Below are 20,510 nucleotides of genomic sequence, written 5' to 3' on the forward strand. Positions count from 1 at the left end.
CACATCTTCCCACATCTTGACATAGACATGTGGGGGCGTGTTAGAACGAGCCAATTTTAGGTAGGCGTGGTTGACTATTAACTTTTATAAAGAATATCTCTTTGGATTTGAGACTTTAGTCTTTGCAACTTTACAGATCTTCTTTATGCACCAAGAGCTTGTAACACTCCAAAGAGAAAAGAAAAATGTAAATCGCATCATATGACCTCTTTAAGCATTTTGGTGTTTTTAATGTTTTTGAAAGAAGTCTCTTATACTTATCAAAGCTGCATTTATTTACTCAGAAGTGAAATGTAATATTGTGAAATATTATTACAATTTAAAATAACAATTTTTGATTTTAATATAGTTATAGTTATAATTTATTCCTGTGATGGCAAATCTGAATTTTCAGCAGCCATTACTCCAGTCTTCAGTGTCAAATTATCCTTTAGAAATCTCTCTAATAAGCCTAATTGATGCAACATTTCATATTATTTTTAATGTTAAAAACAGTTGTGATGCTTAATATTTTTTGGAAACGATCATACCCTTTTTCAAGATTCTTTAAAGGGGTCATATGATGCGATTTAAATTTTTCCTTTTTCTTTGGAGTGTTACAAGCTCTTGGTGCATAAAGAAGATCTGTAAAGTTGCAAACACTAAAGTCTCAAAACCAAAGAGATATTCTTTATAAAAGTTAAGAGTTAACCACACCCTCCTAAAACGGCTCGTTAAATTCAAAATAACAGCATTTTTTCAAATGGAATTAGTTTGTAATACTCAATGGTTACAGTAATGCATGCTCATGTCCAAAGCTAATGAGTTGTCTCTTTTTATGATTATTAATTTCGTTTTATGTATTTTAAGGCTCCAGATGTAAAAGCATGCCTTTATCTTACCGACACATCTGTCACCAAAGCTGGCTTGACAGTTAATTATGGTAATTTTAAGACCTTGTGTTTTCTTTTTGTTATCAAAAAAGTAATAAAACAATTATTGCCATTGTAATTATTGAGGAGCAATCAAGCAGACATGATCGCCATTAGCTTCTAATGGAGCTCGACTAATGTGGTTAAAGCTGAATACAGGGTCTGAATAACTGAAAAATGATCTGTCAAAGCTCAAGAGTCTGATTGTATACAGTTTCATGTCTTCCTTTAGTCTGCCATGTTACCCACAAATCTCAGCCCCAGTTCCTCCTTCTGCCAACACTCCACGGTTGTAACCTTGTGACAGTAGAGAACAGCTGCTTTCAATTAACACAGGAGGACAAGAAAAAGGGCCTACAAGACTGAAACCAATCCAGATTGAACTCCAAACATCTTGAAAGTGTGTCTGAATCAAGCTCTTGATGTAAAGAAGAACTGAAAAGAAACGGTTTCCAGAGCTTTCTCCAGACACTGTCAGGCTAGCAATTGATCAAAAATACAGTAAAAATGGTACACCCAACAAAAAAAAAAAAGCAAAAACAATAACACTATAAAACATCATTTTAAATGACTCTTGTTCTATTATAAAATATAAAATTAAAATGTAATTTATTTCTGTGAAATCAAAGCTGAATTTTCAGCAGCTATTCAGTCTTCAGTGTCATATTGGTCTTTCAGAAATCTTTCTAATATGCTGATTTGTTGCTCAGGAAGCATTTCACTATATACATTATATTCAGTGAAGTGTCAAGTGTATGACCTGAAGCATATTGTCCATTCATGGTTTGAACTGAGCATTACACACTGATATCAACAATATTTGATAAAGAAGCTGATTAAGAGCAGATAGCAACCATAAAAACCTTTGCACTGACTGCTGATTTCTGTAACGGCTTAAAACAGTCAGCCATGCTTTTACTTGAATTACTACAATCTTGCTTTTCCTCTTTGCTGAAACAAACACAGCACCCGAGGCCAGTGAAAAGCCTGAGCTGACAATAGATCTGCATCATCAGCAAACTGACAGGTGGTTCTAGTCTTCTGATAAATTGTGAGGTAACGTGGCACTAATGTGCCTTGGGATGGTGTTATGCACAAGCGTGCCATTTAGATCGTCAGGTAGAAACTGGTCACACGGTTTAAACCCCAGATCATAGCTGGATCTGCCTCAGAATTGATTTTTGATTTCATTCATAGAAATGAAACTTCCTCAGTACGACTTCCTGTTTAAAAAAAAGAATAAGGAGAGATTTCCTTTGAGGGGTTGCATGCCGAACACAGTGTACTGCCTCCTCACAATCACAGGAACCATGGGACCAGCTGAGCCCTGCGCCCAGCCACCTCGACACCCCCCTTACGTCCGTCCGACCCTCAACCGCTTCAAGTCTGCTTTCTGCATCCTACTGAAGTGATTTATGATTCGTAAAATAAATTCAGGAAGAGATGAGAATTCCAGCTGAATCTCTTTTATCCACATGTAAAACGTTTGTGTTTACAAGGCAATAGTCAACAAATAGCTTTGATGTTTTCATTTTATTTAGCAAATGACTCTGTGTTTACAAAATTGTTAATGAGAAACAAGTAAAATAAAAAAATTTATTTCAACCTGCAGTCAAAAATTTGTGTTACACTATGATTCAAATTTTGGTTTTTTTTAAAGCAGGCTTCATTTATTTAATTAAAGGGGTCATATGACGATGCTAAAAATAACATTATTTGGTGTAATGCAATGTGCTTTTAATGGTTTAAGGTTAAAAAAAACACATTATTTTCCACATACCGTACATTGTTGTTACTCCTCTCTGCCCCGCCTTTCTGAAACGCTTCGATTTTTACAAAGCTCATCATTCTGAAAAGTGCGGTGTGATCTGATTGGCCAGCTATCCAGTGCGTTGTGATTGGCCGAATACCTCAAGAGTGAGACGGAAATGTTACACCCCTTAACATATTTGGAAACAGACAGCATCTCCACGACATGGCAGCAGTGGCAACAATACTAGCGAGAATAAAAGTACTGCCTTCGTTCTTTGCGTAAACATTTGGGCGGTGTTATGTAAATCTTCCAACACAGTGACATAGATTTGTGGGGGTGTGTTCAAACGAGGCATTTTAAGAAGGCGTGGATGAGTCTTAAAGGGGTCCTATTATGCTCTTTTACAAAGTCTTGATTTTGTTTTGGGGGTGTACTAGAAAAAATCTCAATTAGGGATTAATTTTAAATTGACAGGTGAGGAGGTTTAAATGAAATAAAGTGCACCTACAATTACAATTATGTGGCTGATTAAACAAAGAAAACAACAGAGGGTGTGTTCGTCTGCTTTGCGACATACTGTAGTGATAACACTCGTTGCCTTCTCTAGTGCAGCTCAACCAGGTCTCGTCCCATTCGTCGATATTTGTGATATCACAAATACCGGATAATATGCGTTGTAGTCCAAACGAGTCGTTCGTTGTAGTTTTTGAAAAGTGATTTCTGTTAAATAAAATATCTCTTTTTGAAGTGGACTTTGAGCTTTGTAACTTTGCAGATCTTTTTTATGCTCAAACAGCAACATTACAGACTAAATACAGTTGAAAAAGTGGAAAAGCATAATAGGACCCTTTTAACTTTTATAAAGAATATCTCTTTGGGTTTGAGACTTTAGTCTTTGCAACTTTACAGATTTTATGCACGAACAGATTGTAACACTCCAAAGACAAAGGAAAACTTGAAATTGCATCAAATGACCCCTTAAAAATACAGTAAAAAAGACATTATGAAAAATATTATTACTATTTAAAATGACTGTTTTCTATTTTAATACATTTTAAAATGTTCTTCATCCCAGTGATGGCTAAGCTGAATTTTCAACAGCCTCCAGTCTTCAATGTTGCATAATCATTTAGAAAATAATTTTAATATGCTCATTTAGTGCTGCTCAAGAAACATTTCTTATTATTATCAATGTTAAAACTGCTTAATATATTTGTGGATACAGTGATACATTTTTCTAGATCCCTTTTTTCAAGAAAGTTAAAAAACGGCATGCATTACAAAATAAACATATTTTGTAGCAAAAGTGATTTACTCATTCGCTGTGCCTGACGCTTGATATTTTAAATAATATTACTTTAAAACCAAATGATGCTTTGGAAGTTCATTACTATGTAGATCTTCATTTAGAGGTATAATTTGACACCTCACATATTGTGAAAATACACTGTTTGGGCTGTCTAGTGGTGCTGGACGTACCGCCCTCTTTATAGCAGACAGTAATTTTCTGAGGCCTAGCAAGATTGAGGGGGTTGTAAAGTTCCTGGTATTCCAAACTTTGCAACAAAATTATAAATCACCTCGGTTATCTTCTTTTAAACTGAACAGGGATGACCTTGCCCCAGTTGGGCTCAGTGTGAACACTAGTAAACTGTTAGCTACTGGCATTTCTCATTGTCATCATGCTAGCTAAATGTCTCTGGTGGCTGATCAAATTGCACACGTTTAAAGGGAATGAGGCTTCAGACATGGATGCTAAAGGTCAGGTTAACCACTAGTTAAATGAGCATAGCTGATAGGCAGGTGCATTCCTCCTTGTAAACGTGCTATGATTGGTTAGAAAACTAAAGTGAAAGGCATGTCATCTCTGATACCATCTATTCAAGCAAGAAAGTAATTCTCTGCTAGAAATGTTACAGTTCATTTAGTCATGTGGTCTGTGCAATAAAGTTAGTATAATTGATACAAACTTAATTTAAAGTCTGTATTAGGCCTACTCAAAAGGCTTAAAGTGAACAAAATATGGTTTGACGTGAGGAAGAAAAAAAAAAACAGCATTTACAGCTTTAACACCTCCCTGAGAGACCTGTGCCCAGTATGTTGAGAATTTACAGGCCCATTTAGCCTCAAGCAGCTTGTGCAGAATGAAGAATGCAGTTTGAGGCTTTATCAACAGTCAGAGGAGACAGAAGTGATGACCATGCACATGCCATTTCAATGTAGGATACAAAGTATGAGCTCAAAGGACACGTTGGCTGACAAACAAACATTAGAAAATACAATAAGCACACATAACATCCAAGAACTGTATTTTCAAAAAGAGCCAGGATGTTCTTAATGTACCTATGAAGAAGGAATATGTGTGATAGTGATGGAAGGCAGACTTATCATAATTCGGTTCTTAGAACCAGTTCAAAAAATGATTCAGCGGATATATTACGTTCTGATCCCTGACATGCCGAACATGATGTATTACAGTACATATACTGAAATGTTCCAATAAAACAACATGTTGTCATACATTTCTGTTTATTACATTTTTTAGTTTTACTAATACACGTGTTTTCTTGTAATTTTACGTTCTGTTTGTTTCAGTCAGGACTCAGCTGAGTCTGTTAGAACATAAATATAATTTTCATTGAATGAGTTTGAGAACTGAGAAGAACTCAGACTGATTCGTGAGTGAATCGTTCAGTCGATTCGTGAACAAATAGTTCAAACGAATTATTGTTTGAACAGATCTGACCAACTCATTTTAAAGACCCGACTCCAAAAAAATTATTCGTTCACGAATTAGACGCCTAGTCTTCAGGTGCCGATTGCATTAACTGCTTAGACTAGTCTTAAAAGTTAGTGGTCTATCTTTTTTTTCTCCAAGACTGGTCCAAGTGCTAGTTGGTCAAACTAGTCATTAGTCTTAACAAAAGTGGCTATGTTTATGCGACTGGCCTCAAGTAGTTTATAAGAAACTTTATTTTACAGGCACAGCAAAATAAGGCCACAACGAATCCTACTAACAGTCATTCTATTCATTAACGAATTGTTCATACTAGTTTTTGAACAGATCCGACCGATTCATTGCAAAGATTCGATTCAATAGAAAGATTCATTCACCAATCAGACATCTCTAATCTTCAGTAATTTATCAGATAGCTTATCTTAAACCATTTCCCATTAAGATTTAGTATTACATAGTAACGGTGTAACAGTCAACAGTCAAATCAAAAGTAGCAAAAAGTTGAGTTTGTAGTCAGACAATTACGTAATCTAAATATATAATGTAAAGCAACGAAGAAAGTTTACTCTTTAGCTAACATGCTGTTATTCTAAGCGGTAAATCGAAAATATTTGTTTTAGGCAGCAACCGCCTTGACAACATAACAACAACATACCAAACCATGACAGAGCTGCCCGTGCCCATCCATGAGAGCAAAACCGAATAAAAATTTTAAATCCATACTCGCCTGCCAACTGTTTGATTGGCGAGCTGTCTCATCCGATTGAACTGTTTCTTCATTTTAGTGGCGTCGGCCTCAAAACCCAGTTTTTAAGACGAGGAGAGTGTGTTCGTCGATGCCTCATGAGCCGAAAGATCTTTGAGCACGATGGTGAAGTCGTGTGGATAATTACATTAAAACAGCCCGGTGTACGGTTAGCCCGAGCAGCTAGAAAATTAGCCGATCGGGAGAGAAAAAAACAGTAGTGTGGAAAAAGTTAGCTCCGGAGAATAGCGGTGCTCGTTTCATGTCATTCCGTGTTGCAACTGCTCTCATAAAGCGGGAGTCTAGCGGTGTTTCCACGTATGCCAGCCCGTGACATCTACGTGAGAGAGTGGAAGAGCATGGCAGCGGGCTGATCACTGCAACCGTGTCGGTAATGAGTGTGTGTTTCACAGCTCGGATCAGCGCAGCTCCGGGATGATCGTGATGACATTAATGTGGACACAGGGGCTGTCTCGAAACCTAGCGCGCTGACTTTACAGACAGCATTATTGAGCGTCTGTGATTTCCAAAAATGCCTTCTGTGTAGGCTGCTCCAAAGGTTTTGAAACGCAGCCTACTTAGACTACGTAGAGTTCAGTGTCCACTCATATACCGACTGACAAGGCGCGTTTCCATTACAGATTTGCGCAAAACTTTGGCGATATTTTATAAATGTCGATAAAAAAGTATTGCGAAATGACGGCGTTTCCATTAACTAATGTTATGCGACTAAAACGTAACCTTTTGCCTCTCGCGATAGACCACACACTCCCTGTATGCACTGTAGGAATTTTCATCTGAAGGATTCTCTTAGTGTTTGGCCAAAACTGTCCTTTTTTCTGTTTACAGCGTAAATAACTAATTTTTAGTTTATATAATATGATCTTTTTATAAGATATTTTTTACCATGTTCCTTTATATTCCATTCACCTCATGTTGTTCTGCGTCACACTATTGATTTTATTGTCTAATAATACTTTAAGAACAGTATGTTTCGGAAATGTTGTAAAAGCTGAAAATAGTACTAATAAAATGAAATAAAATAAGTTTTGTCTCTGTCTTTCTATTTATAACTTTCACTCGTTGACAGCTGCGGCTACTCCAATCCAAATCTACAATAACGCGGTTAATACTTGATCTAGTTTTATGTGTGGCATGCGTCTAAATGGCAGATTTAAGTGATACATGTTTTTATAGTCCTTAAATCCTTAATCTCTAATATCTATAATCCATCTGTAGCTAACGGGACATTTTCCCGTTATCATTTACGTGAGTGATGCAGGGGTTTAACATTGTTGTGAACAATAATATAAAACGACGGAGTATTTATAAAACAAAATCGATTACGATTTGCAGAATCATAAGCGTAAACATCTACACATCAACCAATGTGAATGTTACACATAAATGTGAATTAAAAGCTGCACTGTCATGCGCAGTAAGGTCTCCTCGCTGCCACGCCCACGAGATGTATTATGGGAAAGTTTCGTCAGCGGAAGTAGTAAGATGTAAAGATGTGATTGTCAATCGGAGCGTTTGGTCCAGTTTAGCGGCTGTGAAAATCAGTATGCTTGATTCAAATGAATGTGCTTGAAAAAATATTTAAAGAATCTGTTGGCAATGAAGTATTGAATCTTATACTGCGGCGTTTTTCGAAACTCGATCAGTTTGGCTAACATTTAGCATTTGTGTTCATACAAATACAGCATGTATATGTAACGCAGTGTGTGTTTATCAGCATTGCTTCAAATCTATAAGTGTCCATGGCATCCAAACAGCCATTTACAGATTCTGACACTGCTGATGAAGCAGTCAGAGCAACTTGCGACGATGCATCGACATGCAAAAGGTAGCACGGCGTAGTGATCAAAAATAAAATTATTAAACATGGTTTTCTGTGTTTCTAAATACCGTGCTTCTCTCTTGACATTCAACTGCAGTGTTATTGAGCATCCTGCGTATCATCAAAATGAGGGGAATATATTTCAGTCGTGGTTATGCACAGTGTTACTGACATGAATAGCTCTATAATTCTTAAATTATTTCATCATTTACAGGTTATAAAATATTTTTATGTTCAAGAGCAACGCTGTAGTACTATTTGTAATCGACTTACAATAATAATTTAATATTTCACATAACGTTTTGTTTTGTTTTATAGGTTTGCTACCAGTAAAGGTTACTGGACTGACCTCTACGTCCAGTATTTTGTTAGACAAATAGGTGAACGTAAAGCACCTGAGATCAACAGAGGTAAGAGAGATTGTTTAAATATCTCCCCCTGCTGGTTAATGTTTGCAGCTGCGTTTAATCAAATACGCTGTTGTTTTATTCATTGTGCTGTAGGTTATTATGGTCGTGTCAGAGGGATGAATCTTCTTATTGATGCTTTTCTCAAGAAGACGCAATGTGATTGCCAGGTGGTGAATCTTGGGGCAGGACTGGATACTACTTTCTGGAGATTAAAGGTTGTTGTTGTTTTTTTGTTTAAAAAAAAAATTTAATTTCGCATTTAGCTATTTCGAGATTCAAAAAGAAGACAATAATAATAAATATATTAGATATATATCTTTTTAATAAGGAATAAGATGTATTATTATACAGACTCCCATAAAATATTTTTGATAAACAATCGAAGTATCTTATGTAGTATGTAAGTGCATGTATTATCTACATTTTTAGGATGAAAACATTATGCCAAAAAAGTTCTTCGAAGTCGACTTCCCAATGATTGTTGCCAGAAAAATACACCACATCAAGTAAGGCGTTTTTACTGTTATAATATGATTATTGTTATTATTGTCAGTAAATTGCTTTTTGACTATAAAATGAATGATTTTGGATACTTAGCATGTTCTTTTAGTCATATTCCTGTAGGGGGAGACAGTGTCTCTAATGAGCAGTTTCTAGGACCCTCTGTCTCAGTATGTTCACCCTCCAAAGCATGGTTGGATTGTATATCTGTCATCTATTTTGTAGTGTATTAAATTTGATCAGTCCTTTGGTGCATTTGATCATTTTAAAGTACCCCGCCTGAAGTAATACTGTTCAATACCTGTTATGCATATGAATTATACTTGTATGGAGAATGTTTTGTCATGGGTGGTTGGGCGTTAATTTTTTAATTGCTACATAACAACAGTCAGTGGAAATTGCTGTAGGTGTGGCTGTGCAACATACACAAGACTGCATTTACATTGCATTTGCATTGCATTGAGCAAACGCTTTTTATTCAAAGTGACTTACAATAGAGGAACATAAGCAATTTGTCAGAGAGCCAACAATATTTATAGTCTACAATGCCAGGTTTATTAGAAAGCTAGACTAGGAAACAAGCTAGAGCGGACGTGAAATGCAAATGAAAGGAAGATTTTTGTATGTGTTTAAGTGCTTCGGTTTAAGAGTGTGTATGTAAGTACGGTGGCCGAGAAGTGCAGAGCAAATCACAATTCTGAAAACAAAATAACAAATTACAAACGCAAATGCAAGTCTAAAAAACAAAATAACAATTCAGAAAGCACAACAACAATTCAGAAAACATTATAACAAGTCAGAAAACACAACGACAAATCAGACAAACCGGAAGAGGTAGGTATAGTTTGAGACAGCGCCATTGGTTTGGGATTACTCATCGCTGACTGGACGAGACATCTGTCAATCAACGTATACAGGGAAGAACCAGCCGAAGAACAGCAGAGTCGTGGTAGAAAGTTTGGAGATGGTATTAAAGTAGCTCAGTTTAAATGTATTGTATGAATTGTCCTTACTCTGGAATAAAAAATATGGGGTGTCTATTTATATTTAGTTAAAAGTGGCTGAAAAGCGTCAGCTCCAGTGGCGCAGATGGATAAGTGCGTGCCCTAGGCTTTTTGACGCGATCGACCCGGGTTCGATCCCACCTTTTGCCGAACTTTTTTTTCCTCCCTTTTCACATCTCGTATTAGCAATTAAAGGCATTTATTTTCAATAAAAATGAAGGAAATAATCAAAAAGTTGAAAATAAAATATCGGGTAGGGTTAGGGTAGGTGTAGGGACGGCTTTTTTTCTGAATTGTTGTTGTGCTTTCTGAATTGTTATTTTGTTTTTTAGACTTGCATTTGCGTTTGTAATTTGTTATTTTGTTTTCAGAATTGTGATTTGCTCTGCACTTCTCGGCCACCGTATGTAAGTGACAGAATAGAAATACACTGTGTCCAGAGGGAGTTACGCAATACAATACTATGCGACCCTCAGTGCATTAGATAACAGAATACCAAAGTGTCATCTGCAAACAAATGATACTAGACCTTTCTCACAAGGTTTTTTTTTTTTTTTTTTTGCAGTTTACTCTGTGTTGTAAAGTCAGTTCCCCTCAAGTGAACACGAAAAGTGTCCACGTTATTTGAGTAATATATTTATTATGTGTGTATTTTTGAGATTGCTATACAATAGTACAGAGGGATGTTATAGAATTCAGGGGTCAAACTCGTTTTTTTTTTTTTCATGTGTACTTCCTACAAGTTGTGTGATGATAAAACATGAATGCTTTTGAAGATAGAAATCTGATAACTGATAATGATCATGAGATAAAAATAATGTTTTCCATAAAACAATTGAGTAAATGATTAACTTTCTATCTATCTATCTATCTATCTATATATCACAGGACGAAACCTCCACTATCAAAACCTTTGATTGAGACCCACTCCACTGATTCACTCCTTCTGGGTATTGAAATCAAATTATAATGTAACAGAGCATTTTACTTTGTTGTTGCCTAGTGATCTTTTTCACTGTAACCTTTCACTTGTTCAACTGTATGTCTCTTTGACAGATGGTCACAGCCTGGACTCGGACAGATATTGTATCATCGGTGCTGATCTAAGAGACCTTCCTGCTTTAGAGGAGAAACTAAAAAAGTTCCAGATAAATCCAGAGTAAGTACTGTAACATCACAACCTTGGCTGAGTTAGATATAAATTCAAAAATTTTTCAGTTTTTCTATTGCACTGCATTTTTGTGATGTTTTATCTACATGGTTATCAAAGTAGATTATATAGTAAGTGCAGTTACAACATCAGGATGAGCCTCTCTTATCTTTATTGTGATGTACAGGTTTGCCTTCTAAAAGGTTCATGTTAAATTTTTTGCCTCAGTTACATGTTCGTTTTAAAATGCTGCGACTACAATTCATGGTTGTGTATCAGAACAATAGGTTTTTGAAATTAAACTTGATTTACTAGAACGTTAACTTCACGATTCTGTGCATCCTAGATAGGGTTGATCCATCCTGTTTGGCATCCCAATAGGAGTTGCACGCATCTGTTGTTTTGTTTTCGTGCATCTCTGCTGATGCCCCTGATGACAATAGTACACTCGGGAGCATTTAGAGTTTCCTCAGATGCGTCAATAAGTGCACGTTTTCTTTGATGTGAACTGATGAGACCCGAAGGAAGCTACCATTCTAGAAGGTGTATGACATCAATGGCATCATTTCCAAGGCCTCTCACCTTGAGTTTTTTTTGGTTTTGTTTTTTTTTGCCCTTTTTTTTTTTTTTTTTTGCAACTTCCTGTTCAGTCCACCCTAACGTGGCGTCTTGACGTTTGCCAGCTTGTCTGCAAATCCCATTAGTGTCTCAGATGCTGAGTAAAAAAATCTGGAAAATCTATTGTCATAGCACGCAAACCACTCTTCCAAAAACGTGATTTCCTGCTATGTACTTTTAGGTATTACCATAATGATTTGTTTTCAGGAACAAACTTCTTGTTTTGCTTTAATGCATGAGCTGAACAAATTGTGATGTTCTCACTAGGAAAAAAAAAACTGATTCCAGAAAAGACCTTTTACTTTTTTTTTACAGATTTGGTAACAAGATTCGATTTAGTTAATGCATTAGGTATACTATTTTTCAGTGTTTATTAATATACAATACAAATTAAGAGTTTTCTGATGTTTTTGAAATAAGTCTCTTATGCTTACCAAGGTTGCATTTATTTGATAAAAAATACAGTAAAAACCATAATATTATGAAATATTATTACAATTTAAAATAATAAAATAGTAATAATTTCATACAATTTAACATGTAATTCATTCCTATGATGACAAAGCTGAATGTTCAGCAGCCATTACTCCAGTCTTAAAGGTCACATGATCCTTCAGAAATCATTCTAATATGCTGATTCTGTGCCCAAGAAACATTTTTATCAAATTGAAAACAGCTGTGCTGCTTAATATTTTCAAGGAAACTGTGATAAATTTTTTGACAATAGTTTGATGAATAGGAAGTTCAAAAGAACAAACTGTAATTCAAATAGAAATCTTTTGTAACATTATAAATGTCTTTAAAAAACGTACTGACCCCACACTTTTGGTGGTGTAGGTAGTGTTAATTTAAAAATATACTATTATTCATTAATTCCTGTTTGTTTATTATGCATGAAATAATGTTAATTTATACATAAATTGCATTAGTATATGCAGAAATTGATATTAACCTAGATTAATAAATGCTATGAAAAGTACTGCTGTTCATTTTTAGTTCATGGTACCTAATGCTTTAGTGCTTTAGTTTTAGTTATGAATATGTTATCGGATTAAAAAAAGAAATTGTTACCCATAATTCATAGTTCAAATTATCTAGAGGAAGCTTAATCATAGGATGGGTGTTGCAAAGAAACACTTCCCCACCATTGATACGAACTGCTTAACATTCCTTTATCCGTGTATTCCCGCTTCTCTCCACCCAGGTTGCCCACTCTGTTTCTGTCCGAGTGTGTGCTGGTGTACATGACCTCTGAGCAGTCCTCCAAACTGGTGAACTGGGTTGCAGACACCTTCCCCACGACCATGTTCATTAACTACGAACAGGTGAGTTCATTACGTTAAACGGCTTCATTACTACAGTCATTTAAAAATTTGTCGCGAGCTCTTCTTGTCTGCACCTCTAACTGTCCAGATCTTTTCAGGTGAACATGAATGATCGCTTCGGGCAGATCATGATTGAGAACCTGCAGCGACGACAGTGCAATCTGGCTGGGGTGGATGTGTGTCAGTCTCTGGACTCTCAAGTACGACATTTTACACTTAGGACTAGCAACTTTCTTTATAATGTACTTCATTGATATTGTACAGCTGTCATACTGTATGATTGTCGATTGTTTTACTCCTTACAGTAAGACGGTGTCTTTCTATGTACAAACAAAACGTTAGACTGGGTTGTACTTGGAATTCAAAGTTGTTTTCCTGCTCAAAATACAATGGGTGATCAAGACTCAGGAAAACAGAGCAGTTAAGCACAAGGCATTGTTTATGCGACCAACGCCAAGACTTAAGTCTCACAAGCAGTATCAGTGCAAGTCTCTCAAGGTTAACACCAGCATGGTGACCTTCTGTCAACATTGCTTGATATTTGGGTTTAGATTGAAAATGTGGTAGTGTTTAGGATGATAGTATGTTATTTCAGTTTTCATTAATGTATTGTGAGTCATATCTTATTTTCTGTTTTCATTTTAATGTTAAAGATTTAATAATTTTGTACCACCACGATGACCATAGGGTATCCGGGCGGTCAACATGGCTTGGTCTGGTCAATTTGCATTCAGATTGAAAATGTGGTAGTGTTTATGATGATGGTATGTTATTTTAGTTTCATTAATATACTAATTTTAATTTAATTTAATTTTAAAGTTTTTTGTAGACGTCACAGAATATCCGGTCAACATGGCTTGATATTTGTATTCAGATTGAAAATGTGAAGTGTTTATTATGATAGTGTGTCATTTTAGTTTCCTTAATATACTAATGCAGATGTATTCATATTTTGAATTAGTTTAGAACTAATTTAATATTTTCTGTTTTCATTTAAATTTTGAAGTTTTAGTCATTTTTTGCAAATCTGTAGACGCCTCAAAATATCTGGTCAACATGGCTTGAAATTTGTATTCAGATTGAAATGCGTCGTGTGTATGTGTATGAAATGTGTGAAGTGTGAATGTTGTTTTTATTTTCATTAATATACTAATATAGATTTATTAATATTTGGAATTCATTTGAGATTGAAAATGTGGTGCTTATGATGATAGTGTGTTGTTAGATCTTATTTTAATGTTTTCTGTTTTCATTTTCATTTCAATTTTCAGTATTTTGTTGCGTTTTGTCATTTGAATTTTTTATATTTCTATATAGTTTTTATTCATTTTTATTTAAGTTTCCGTTATTGTAATACTTTGAGTTACTCTGAACAATAATTATAAATGTTGCCTTGGCAATTAGCTAAAATAATGTTTCAAGTAATGCAAAACAACAATCAACATCAATCACCCTGATGTGTGTTTCCACAGAAGGAGCGCTTTCTGTCAGCAGGCTGGGAAAGTGTAAACGCACTGGACATGATGACCGTCTACAGCGTGCTTCCTCGGGAAGATGTAACTAGGTACACAAGCCAACACTCAAGTACAGTTGTAATCGAGCGTATATTTATAACTGCACAACCAGTGCCAGGAAAGCTTGAGATCAGAATCTCTACAGTGACGCTCTTTGTTTTACAATCACAGAATTGAGCGTCTAGAATTTTTAGATGAAAGGGAACTTCTCCAACAGCTTCTCCAACACTACTGCATCTGCTGGGCTGTAAAAGATAAGCTCAGTCTAGGTGAGGCTTCCATTTGAACCACTTAACTGCATTCTAGAGTTTCATGGATCGTTTGACGTCACCTGTAACTAATAGTGGACCTCTCTTTTCAGGCCTCTCGCAAATTGGGTTTTAAACGTCAATAGGGACTTGGTTGTAAAAGTTTCATTTGAAACAACATCACCAAGAGTGGACAGGACGCTCTTCTTGACGCTTTTCAGAGGACAGGAAGGGGAAGTCATTTATATCTTTATTTCCATTTTTGAGCACAATAAAAATGGAGAGTACTGGCATCAGCGTCTTTTCTTCTGTTTTACTTGTCTCCTTCTGTCTCCCATGTGACCGACGTGTCTCACTAAAGTGCCATATTAATTCAGGCATGTTTTACAAATGTATAGCATAGCTGTTATCATGAAACATTCATAAGATGAACTATTTTGTTAGCTATATGAATAGTAATGGGTTTTTGTAAAAGCACTGAATATTCATGAACGGTGATGATGAATAAAGACAATTAAGAGAATAGAATGGTTAAGTGCACAATTTTATTGTTGCACTTTGATTTGAAACCATTTTACACAATCTACATTGTAAAAAAATTACAGAATTAAAATCCTAGGGTGAGAGATGCCCTTGTCAAACCACATAAATTTGTCATAAGCAGCCCTCAATTAATTTTTTTCTGATTATAATGTAGTTATTAAGTTGGTTGATAATTATAGGTATAGAATTAAAAAACAACAACAACAAAAAAACTCATACCGTGGATTTTCTTTTTGACTATATAGTAGCATTCAACACTTTGGGTCTTTTTTTTTTCATAGTACCATTCAACAGTTTTTTTTTTTTTTTTAAAGGAAATTAATACTTTTATTAAACAAGGACGCATTACATTGATCACAAGTGGCAGTAAAGACATTCATAATGTTATAAAAGATTTCTATTTTAAATACATGCTGTTATATTGAACTTTCATCAAAGAATCCTCATTGAGAATATTAAGCAGGACAATTGTTTTCAACATTGATAATAACGGAAAATGTTCCTTAAACAAAAAAATCTGCATATTAGAATGATTTCTGAATCATGTGAAATTGAAGACTGGAGTAATGGCTGCTAAAATTGAGCTTTGCCATCACAGGAATAAATGACATTTTAAAATAAAAGATTAAAATACAAAACAAAACGTTTTTAACTGGTAATAATATTTCACACTTGATCAGATAAATGCAGCTTTGGTGAGCATAAGAGACTTCTTTCAAAAACATTAAAAAATCTTACGATCCTAAACTTTTGAACTGTAAAGTAAGTGTTTTTTCAACGTCACAAATAACCACAAGGAAGCAGTTTTAGAAAACAAAAGGCGATTAAAAGACACACAAAAAAAGGAAACGTTTCCTCTTTAGCCATCAACGCCAGGCATCCTGCAGTCTTTCTCTGTATTAATTCTTGTCAGTGACTCCCTGAAGAGAAACATTAACCCAAACCGACCTTGTGCTGTTATTTACTGCCACAGGAACCCCGATTTAATGCATGAGAGTGAGAGCAAACACGGTATAAATGCAGATGATCTGCTGCAGGCCATGCTGAACTGCAGAGCGATCTATAATATGCCATTAAATTTGTAAAGTTTGGGAAACTGCATTAACTCAGATCAATTCAGTTGCATAAGACAGGTGAGCAGACCTTGAGTGACATGAGAGTTGGTTATGCACGTTTTTATTGTCCTCGGCTGTGTAATAGCAGACTGGTGGATGATAAGCTATATCCTGAAGCCGTCACCCCCCAAACAATGCTCTCCACTGCTGTAATTGTAAAGTGTTTTTCCCAAGCCACCAAGAGTGATGACGGGGGAGACTGTTGGCCCGCCTTACCACCACTCCACCCCATCCTCTGTCCACCTTTATCAGTACGAAGCCGCAGCGTGTGAGCACAGATCACCTGAAGTCTCACACAGCCAAGATGACCTCAGCCGAGTCCAAGTCAGAGCTCTTTACAGTAGCCACTGGCGATGGAGCGGATGCCCATCAGAATCAGCCGAAGAAGTTGTCCTTCTATGAGCACTACATTCAGCCTTGCCTGGCGGAGGTCCTCGGCTCCACTCTCTTCATGTTTGTGGGCTGTGTGTCGGTCATGGGCAACGTGGGCATCAGCGGGAGCATCCAGCCTGCCCTGGCACATGGACTAGCACTGGCTATAGCAATTGCCATTTTTGGAGAAATCAGGTAACTGCCTTATGTTCTGTGTGCTTGATTTAGCAAGTGACTAGACTTTGAAATAGAGAATAAAAATGAAAAATAAAATATTTAAATATTAAACAATGTTTAGAATATCTATATTAGGTTTAGTATGTTTATAATATTAAACATCTAAATTGAACAATGAATAATGCAACCAAAACTGTAAACTGAAAAACATTTATTTTGTATTTGCTTAAAATATCTGATTACTCTGCAAAAATTATATATTTTTATTTCATGATTTTATAAATAATAAAAGTATTATTAAATTATAATTTCATATTTTTATGTTTCATTAAAAAATTTAATTTATTTTTTTTATTTAAATGTAAAAGTTTTTAAATTTAAAAGTATTTCATATTTTCTTGTAGGATTTTATTCTATTTTATATTTTATTTTATAATTTTTTTTTATTATTGGAGAAAATCAAATGTAGCCATTCATTCTGAACCAAAACTGTATAATTTATGCTTGATTGCTTACATTTGATTGCCCTATCTGATCCTGTCTTCCAGTGGTGGTCACTTCAATCCAGCTGTGTCTCTGTGTGTTTACCTCATCGGAGGAATGGAACTGATGCTCCTGGTGCCATACGTGCTCTCACAAATGTTAGGTGGAGTGATTGCTGCCAGCCTCGCCAAAGTATGTGTCTAAGCTTCTCTGTTAATATTTGTGACTTGACATGGTGGAGCCTTGATGCGCAAATTACTGAAAGTTCAATCATTAACACTGACAACAAATGCACTGACGATAAAACTTTCCCTTGATTCAATGGTTTTATTATTTATCTTTTTTTTCTTTAGGCTGTCACTACAAATGAAGCATTTGCAAATGCAACGGGAGCAGCGTTTGATGCCGTTCAGACCTCTCATGGCACTGGCTCTGCGACTGTGGCAGAGATGATTATGACGCTCTTCTTGACTATGGTTGTCAGCATGGGTGCCGTGAACGGAAGGACCCGAAGTCATCTGGCTCCTTTCTGTATTGGACTCACTGTGACTGCAAATATTTTGGCTGGGTAGGAAGCTAATATTTCACGCAAAAATAAATTATATAGCCTATTGTACAGAATACTGTGCTACAGTATATTTTAAATAAGATTTAGTCTTCTGTTTTGCAGCCACAAAGAGCATTTGTGTTAAATATTAAAAGACATTAAATATAGGAATGACTGGAACCACTGTTTAACATCGTGTTTAAACATCTTTTTGAGTCTCCAACTTTGATATTATATTACTATACAGTGCATCTGCTAATGAAATGAAAAACGTTCAGAAATCTTCTACCTGAACTATGTAGATGGGTGTGAACTACAAGTTCACTACTGTAACAACTGTAAACATGGATGTTTTACATTTTGTGTGTTTTAATGTTATAATGTTAATTTAATTATTATACAGGAAACATCTGAATTCAAAACAGCTTAATAGAGTGAAAAAAGTAGAACAAATACAACACTAAATATATTTTTGTTTATAAACACATCTGTATGATTTATATTACATTGAATTATTTTATATAGAATTGTTATAATTATACAATAATTATACATACTTTAAAACTTTAAAAGGTATAAAACAATAGAAATATAAAAACAGAAAACTGTAAATATGGCTATTATGGTAAAGAGAGATAGATAGATAGATAGATAGATAGAATATTGTTGTATATCGCTGAAACTGATGGTGTTTTAACTCATTCTGTTCTCACCTAACTGTATTCATGTTTCATTCGCTTTTATAAGCAAATGTTGACAGCCTGTCAGAATCAAAACTCATTTTCTCACTTGTTTTAATGTGGAGACAGAGGTGTATTTAATGAACATGGCAACCAAAGGAACTGAAAATCACAGGATATGTTACAGGAAACAAAGACATTAAACAGCCTTAGAACAATAATGGCAATAGGAAATAATGATTCCTAACAATAAAATGTGCTAATGTGCTGTATTTGGGTCACTTTTTAAAGCCAGTCTTCCAAGCTCTCAGTTTGCAGTGATTTCACTGATTTTGTCTTGCGTGTTCAACAGGGGTGGAATATCAGGAGCATGTATGAATCCAGCACGGGCCTTCGGGCCAGCAATAGTGTCCGGTCACTGGGAGTACCACTGGATATATTGGGTTGGACCTCTGACTGGTGCTCTGGTCACTGTCAGTCTTGTGAGGTATTCCTGCTGCTCACTTTTACATTTCACAATGACTGATTTTCTTCATTTAGAAAGAGTGTGAAGTCATTGAGTGTATAAAGATAATTGACTTTGAATCTGATCGGATTGAAATAAGAATTCAAAGTTCATTTGTGTTTTATGTACATTACAGTTTTTGTGTTTGAAACTTTCAGTCCTGATATGTAATATGTAAGTATAAGTATTTGAGTATCTATAAGTGTCTGAACAATTACATTTTTCGTTCTAGGTTGGTAGTGGGAGACAAGAAGATTCGTGTTATTTTCAAGTGATGGAGAGGGGCCCTCAGAGGATCTCATGTTGTAAGCTTTTTAAAGTCAAGATAACTTGTAAAGCATTGTATGATATTGTCAAACATTTATATTAGTGTAGTATTCCTGTATTCTGATGCTTTATTGTCTCTTAAATGTATTTGTTGTTTTAGTTTTTATAGCCTGCCATAATGTATTCTGATGTTTTCTGTTAATAAACGGTCTTTTGTTAGAAATTGCCTGCATGTATTTCTTCACTTTGCATATCATAAAATGAAATAATCTTTTTAATTTTATTTTATTTTTATTCATGGACTCCCTAAATATATAACTATTTGAATGATAATATAATTAGTTTTTTGGTTTGTTTTTTAAGCATGTTAACATAAAACACCATTTTATTTTATATATATATATATGTACACCCCTCACATTTTTGTAAATATTTTATTATATCTTTTCATGTGACAACACTGAAGAAATGACACTTTGCTACAATGTAAAGTAGTGAGTGTACAGCTTGTATAACAGTGTAAATTTGCTGTCCCCTCAAAATAACTCAACACACAGCCATTAATGTCTAAACCGCTGGCCACAAAAGAGTACACCCCTAAGTGAAAATGTAATATTCTTATTCATATTATTTTTTGTTTAGAAATTAGATCATGATCTGTCTTATATATATATAAACAATTTTTTTTTTTTTTTTACCAAATCATGTTCTCTCTTCTGAGAGAAGATTTTTAGGTTTCTGTTTTTTTCTATGACCCCCTGAGCATATTAAAAGTATTTATAGTATTTGTAATACCTCCATCAACATATATATTAGGGATGCACCGATACCACTTTTTCCAGTACTCGCCCGACCAAAAATTAGACAGCCGTTAGTGTGACAATATTTACACAACTATCAGTACTTAGTCGGCCAACCCTTAGCCTTAAAGGGTTAGTTCACCCAAAAATGAAAATTAGCCCATAAATTACTCACCCTCAAGTCATCCTAGGTGTATATGACTTTCTTCTTTCAGACGAATCCAGTCGGAGTTATATTAAAAATTGTCTTTGATCTTTCAAG

At 35.2% G+C, this 20,510-nt stretch overlaps 3 protein-coding genes across 4 annotated transcripts in view; 2 read left to right on the forward strand and 1 right to left on the reverse strand.

Moving 5' to 3' along the window:
• LOC107734204 (rho GTPase-activating protein 17-like) overlaps positions 1 to 6,692 on the reverse strand; it is a 22,367-nt gene extending 15,675 nt beyond the window's left edge. The window contains exon 1 of the mRNA XM_016546093.1: positions 6,129 to 6,692. Within this exon, the coding sequence (XP_016401579.1) occupies positions 6,129 to 6,181 (53 nt within the window). The 5' untranslated portion in view covers positions 6,182 to 6,692. The remainder of the gene's footprint in view (positions 1 to 6,128) is intronic.
• A 919-nt stretch (positions 6,693 to 7,611) lies between these two features.
• LOC107734249 (leucine carboxyl methyltransferase 1-like) lies at positions 7,612 to 15,095 on the forward strand. Of its 2 annotated transcripts, XM_016546165.1 has the most exons (12): positions 7,621 to 7,707; positions 7,853 to 7,995; positions 8,308 to 8,399; positions 8,493 to 8,614; positions 8,829 to 8,905; positions 10,793 to 10,854; positions 10,961 to 11,063; positions 12,877 to 12,997; positions 13,096 to 13,197; positions 14,470 to 14,561; positions 14,683 to 14,780; positions 14,873 to 15,095. In XM_016546165.1, the coding sequence occupies exons 2-12, from the start codon at positions 7,910 to 7,912 to the stop codon at positions 14,893 to 14,895; spliced, it is 978 nt and encodes a 325-aa protein (XP_016401651.1). In that variant the 5' UTR covers positions 7,621 to 7,707; positions 7,853 to 7,909; the 3' UTR covers positions 14,896 to 15,095. The 2 variants fall into 2 exon arrangements, with proteins under 2 accessions (XP_016401650.1, XP_016401651.1); XM_016546164.1 differs by having other exon boundaries at positions 7,612 to 7,995.
• A 1,566-nt stretch (positions 15,096 to 16,661) lies between these two features.
• On the forward strand, positions 16,662 to 19,673 carry aqp8a.1 (aquaporin 8a, tandem duplicate 1). Its single transcript, XM_016546031.1, has 5 exons — positions 16,662 to 16,984; positions 17,515 to 17,641; positions 17,803 to 18,017; positions 19,029 to 19,163; positions 19,414 to 19,673. Exons 1-5 carry the CDS (start codon positions 16,722 to 16,724, stop codon positions 19,454 to 19,456), a joined length of 783 nt encoding a protein of 260 aa, XP_016401517.1. The 5' UTR covers positions 16,662 to 16,721; the 3' UTR covers positions 19,457 to 19,673.
• The last annotated feature ends 837 nt before the right edge of the window (positions 19,674 to 20,510 follow it).

This window comes from Sinocyclocheilus rhinocerous, unplaced genomic scaffold, assembly GCF_001515625.1.
Source record: "Sinocyclocheilus rhinocerous isolate Xijiao unplaced genomic scaffold, SAMN03320098_v1.1 scaffold820, whole genome shotgun sequence".
NCBI lineage: Eukaryota > Metazoa > Chordata > Actinopteri > Cypriniformes > Cyprinidae > Sinocyclocheilus > Sinocyclocheilus rhinocerous.

What these genes read in the sequence shown, in the direction of transcription:
- LOC107734249 (XM_016546164.1), top strand. Translation starts at nt 7,910, where the DNA reads ATGGCATCCAAACAGCCATTTACAGATTCTGACACTGCTGATGAAGCA. An exon ending in GATGCATCGACATGCAAAAG is followed by an intron (nt 7,996 to 8,307) that starts GTAGCACGGCGT and finishes TTTGTTTTATAG; the next exon opens with GTTTGCTACCAGTAAAGGTT. An exon ending in CACTGATTCACTCCTTCTGG is followed by an intron (nt 10,855 to 10,960) that starts GTATTGAAATCA and finishes TCTCTTTGACAG; the next exon opens with ATGGTCACAGCCTGGACTCG.
- aqp8a.1 (XM_016546031.1), top strand. Translation starts at nt 16,722, where the DNA reads ATGACCTCAGCCGAGTCCAAGTCAGAGCTCTTTACAGTAGCCACTGGC. An exon ending in TTGCTGCCAGCCTCGCCAAA is followed by an intron (nt 17,642 to 17,802) that starts GTATGTGTCTAA and finishes TTTTTTCTTTAG; the next exon opens with GCTGTCACTACAAATGAAGC. An exon ending in GTCACTGTCAGTCTTGTGAG is followed by an intron (nt 19,164 to 19,413) that starts GTATTCCTGCTG and finishes TTTTCGTTCTAG; the next exon opens with GTTGGTAGTGGGAGACAAGA.